The sequence below is a fragment of the Laetiporus sulphureus genome (genome assembly GCF_001632365.1).
Source record: "Laetiporus sulphureus 93-53 unplaced genomic scaffold LAESUscaffold_188, whole genome shotgun sequence".
NCBI lineage: Eukaryota > Fungi > Basidiomycota > Agaricomycetes > Polyporales > Laetiporaceae > Laetiporus > Laetiporus sulphureus.
The window spans coordinates 1-4121 of record NW_024468697.1 but is presented as its reverse complement, the minus strand read 5'-3'; the positions used below and the strand labels follow the sequence as shown (position 1 = coordinate 4121).

At 52.7% G+C, this 4121-nt stretch overlaps 2 protein-coding genes across 2 annotated transcripts; both read left to right on the top strand.

Moving 5' to 3' along the window:
- Positions 1-74: 74 nt before the first annotated feature.
- On the top strand, positions 75-847 carry LAESUDRAFT_733077 (uncharacterized protein). The gene is made up of 2 exons (XM_040910385.1): positions 75-666; positions 744-847. The coding sequence occupies exon 1, from the start codon at positions 195-197 to the stop codon at positions 546-548; it is 354 nt and encodes a 117-aa protein (XP_040757288.1). The 5' UTR covers positions 75-194; the 3' UTR covers positions 549-666; positions 744-847.
- A 1531-nt stretch (positions 848-2378) lies between these two features.
- Positions 2379-2706, top strand: LAESUDRAFT_765415 (uncharacterized protein; the record flags this gene model as incomplete). Its single annotated transcript, XM_040913666.1, has 2 exons — positions 2379-2464; positions 2520-2706. The coding sequence occupies 2 exons, from the start codon at positions 2379-2381 to the stop codon at positions 2704-2706; spliced, it is 273 nt and encodes a 90-aa protein (XP_040757287.1).
- Between the last annotated feature and the right edge of the window lie 1415 nt (positions 2707-4121).

Below are 4121 nucleotides of genomic sequence, written 5' to 3'. Positions count from 1 at the left end.
TTCGTCGTGCCATCAGAACTCGGCCTGCTCGAGAGTCAAAGTCAGTCATGAATGATAATGAATGATAGCACGCACAACTTGCGCGCTACTGATCAAGGATTCGTAGACTCGTGCCCGAGGAGTGTTCCATCATGTCTCCAACGGCCAACGGGATGCTTCGTGCTTGCCCTCTCATCGATCTCTATGACTAAATAATGCTTACTGTTTGTGAACACTCGATCAATCGTGAACGTTTGAACCTCGAAGTCTCCGCCTCATTCTGCCACCAGCGCTCTCAGCTTGAAGGAACCTGCTCGAATATTGTTAGCTTAACTGCGTCCTTATTCTCCTCTGTGTCCGACAAGAACCTTGTCATGTTCGATTCTCGCGTACTGCTGCCGACCACTGCAAGCACAAAGACGACGCAGGCCGTCAATGCGTTCGCCACTATCCTCTCCGCGGAGCAGTACTGGACCGCTCCCCTGCTAGCCGCACAAACGCACCTGTCTGCACTCGTAATGCACGAGACCGGGATCGCTGAGCTGTCGCAAATGGAGGAGGAGAGGTGAGCTTCAATTTGGGGTATCTGCATACCCCGCCGAAGGGCGTTCGTGTGGTATTCGGCCGTCGCAGTATGGAAGGGCAGCAGGCGAGCGTTTTCGTGAGAAGGGTTAAGTCAGGATAGTGGTGCGTGCTGGATCATGTCGATTGGGGTTCTGCTAACCTGTCTCGTTCATTCGCCTCTCTTATGAGCCGTCTTGTAGCATTCTCCCTCGCGATTCTATACCCGATTCCATCTTGCCGTGCTCCTCCTTCGCTTAATGACGCTGCACTTCACGATCCCCCATTCTACTCCGTTCACGTTCATGGCAAGAACTTCAATGTTCCTCTTGCTTGCCAATCTCTTGTAGACTTCTCGATCGCAGATCGAGCATGGTACGTTTGCTATCAATGCGAAGGCGTCGACCCTATTGATTTTGCCCAGCATGTGGACGGATTCGCTATTAACTACTCCGCACGCGAGACGACTATCGAGCGTGAGTGTATGTAATCGCGTCGCTCGCTTCCGGAGACATCCACCGTGTACTGCTTGTGTGAGATCCGGCATTCGCAGTGAGGCACGTGCGTTTGTCGCGAGTCCCTCAGATGAGTCCTATGGCTCTGGGACCATGCAAGGCAAGTGTTCCTTCATGACCGACTGCTTGTATTCGCTTACGAATGACAATTTGGTTTGCAGATTCATATGGACTGGAGCGGTCATATCTGCGCCCGGCCTAATCGGACCTCCGGCTGGTGGAAAAGCTCGACAAGAATATCGAGGAGATCGCCAACGGACCTGGATATGGAGGGGATATGGAGCAAGTCGGCAGCGTTAGCGTTCAGGGGAGAGGTGAAGGACCGTCGCATCGCTTTGTGTGTGGTCCGAGAGTCCAAAGTTAAGGTGCGCGATCACGTACAATGATCTTTACAATGATTTTGTCCTGTAGGATGGACGGTACTTCGTTTGCGAACTTCTTTGATTGCGTCGCGGCTGGTGCCGACTTGGAAACGGGGTACCCTATGCCCCGACTCCTCAATCCTAGTGAAGGCACCGTCGTCACTCCTCTATCCTTGGATGAGAAGACCAAATATACCACCAACAGCTCACCGGAATGTTCGAGGAGAGCAAATATAAGCGAGAGCGTGATAGAGAATAAGGGTATCGTACAGTTAGTGCGTGCGTTTTCTGACTTAGGCTGATGCAAGCGCGGATGAACGGGCCCGACTATAGTGCGTAATCTAGTCAAATCCTCTCTACAAATGTTTGCAGAAAAACATAACCTCGCAGGTCCGTCTCCAATTCCTGTACTATACACAAGCCGTGAAACAATGAAAACCTCGTGTTATCAGTAGATAAAGTTCTAAACCACGCCGGGTATGCGACAACATCCACTACGCCAGCACAACTCCGATCCATACACGACACTTCCAATACTGCACCTGATCAGAGTACTCTAGCAACACGTCCTGTCGAAACCTTCCGCTATCCTGACGTCATACCCACAAGATACGCAGTGGCGCCTCGTCGAGCTCGTTGAGCTTTGCAAGCAGCGTGGCGTCCAGCACAAGCTACTTGAGCAATTCGTACACTTGATGAGGTGCCGCCTCGATGCAGTAACAGCCAGCGCATGCGCTCGCGTACCTCAATGTGGTCATCCGGTGAATTTGCGATTGCACCGCAAATCCGTGGAGCACGCTGTGGCCTGCCGTCTCCGTCCCTCACATTCACAAGGTACTTGCTAGGTCATCCAATGTGCCGTCACGCTGATTTTCATCTCCCGTGCGAGCGGCATTCCGTGCCAGAGCGTCGACGTCGTCCCCGTCTATGCAGGACGGATCACCACCATCCTAATCCCTTCATGAACATGATCTGCGCACCGTTGGGCCCCGACGCACGAGGATTTTGGTTGGATCGTTGGGTTGAGGACGGCTGGAATCCTGCTTCGTACGGAGAAGATCAAGGGCCACCGGCACGCGTTGACGTTCACGCGTATGGACAGTCCGCGCGTATGTCTCGGGCGCGGATTTGCGCTCGTACAGGTGAATCTGATCCAGTGCGCCTCGTCGATGGAGGAGTGTATCGGTGGGATGTCCGCCGGTGGCAGGCCAGCTGCGTGTTGTCGTTGGGGCTATATGTTCGAGTTGAATGACGAGCGGCAGATGAGGTTCGAGGTCATCCTGGGCTGATCGGGCAGCTGCGGGTCACAGGGGAGGACAGCGTGCGGACTCCGTTGAGCCTCCGCCGGCTAGAGTCAGTTCGCTCCTGAAATCGCATCGCCTGATGTTGTCATGTCGCCGGGGTTCGTTGCGTGATATAGCATCTTGATGCTGTTTGTAGAGATTGCGAATGTGGTGTATATACGAGCACGGAAGATGTAGTGTGGCACGAGATAAAATATCAGGCCAGTTCGCCTTCAGGAGCCTCTCAGCAGAGACGGATCCAATGGGGCTGCTGTGCCCGTGTCGAATTACCCGTCGAAGTGCGGATAGTCCGGTGGAGTAAGCGTCGCAGGCATCGCCGTGCGGACGACGAACCAGACGGATATACATCTTCTGTGGAATCCTGGCCAAGATCGCCTGGCCGCTATCGAGACCTTGTGGGTGGATTCCAGTGGATTGCGCGTGTGTATGAACGGGCAATGTAGCAGTCGTGGGATAAGCGATCGTTGGCGGAGCATATGGAGATGGGGACGAGAACGAGATGGAGAAAATGGATGTCTGAGCGTCGGAATGGCAGTGGCGGTATGCAGAGAACCAGATGCTGGAACTTGCAGGTATGCGATGTAGTAGTGGGTGATGTATGCGAAGTAGGGGATTGCGGAAGAAATCGTGGTGGGTGCCCAAGAACGTGCATGATCATACAACACTTTGAAGAGCCGGCGAGATGAGGGTGGAAACCTCCGCCGTCCACTTGAGTGTGCCCTTCACTGCTGCAAGAGTGGAGACAAGACCACGAACGCGGGAAGGATCTGCTGGAGATACAACGGGCGTGATAATCAAAAGTCGTTTGCAAAGTGCTTTTCGCTCATCGTGGCGCTGTAGTTCCAATATCACGACACAGATGAATGCATGAGTCTAGGCGTAAAATGTGGAGTACTCACCGGAAGATGCCTCGCTTGGTCAGTTGTGGGAATAAAGGTGCAAGTTGCTGCTTCCACTGCTCCTCAAGCGATATTGTACGATCCACACGGCCAGGGGGGTTGCCTCTCCAACTCTGGTATACAAGCACAAATTCTATTCTGCTCAGCAATCCGAATGAATCGGACGAAAAATGCTTGTCAATCTCGTTGTGGCGAGCAGACTCATGGGGTTTCAGAAATGCCCTCATGATCCGCTTCACGTGCCCCATTCCAGGTTGGAGTGGAAGAAAATTGACCACTATCACAATTTCTCGAAGCTTGACTGCCTTGATCGAAAGTAATATTTGATGCAATGTGTCCAGGCCACAATCGTGATAAAAACCAGTAAAGATTACCCATAGTCTCTGCAGTGAGGTATGGTCAGTGAATGACGGCAACAAATCTAGAGAGACTTTAGTCAGAAGAAATGCTTGCATGAAACTAGAGCGCACACCTGCAGTAGACACCTCTGTACCCGTCTGT

Excerpts from the sequence above, each read along its gene's own strand:
- LAESUDRAFT_733077 (XM_040910385.1), top strand. The coding sequence starts at position 195 with ATGCTTACTGTTTGTGAACACTCGATCAATCGTGAACGTTTGAACCTC.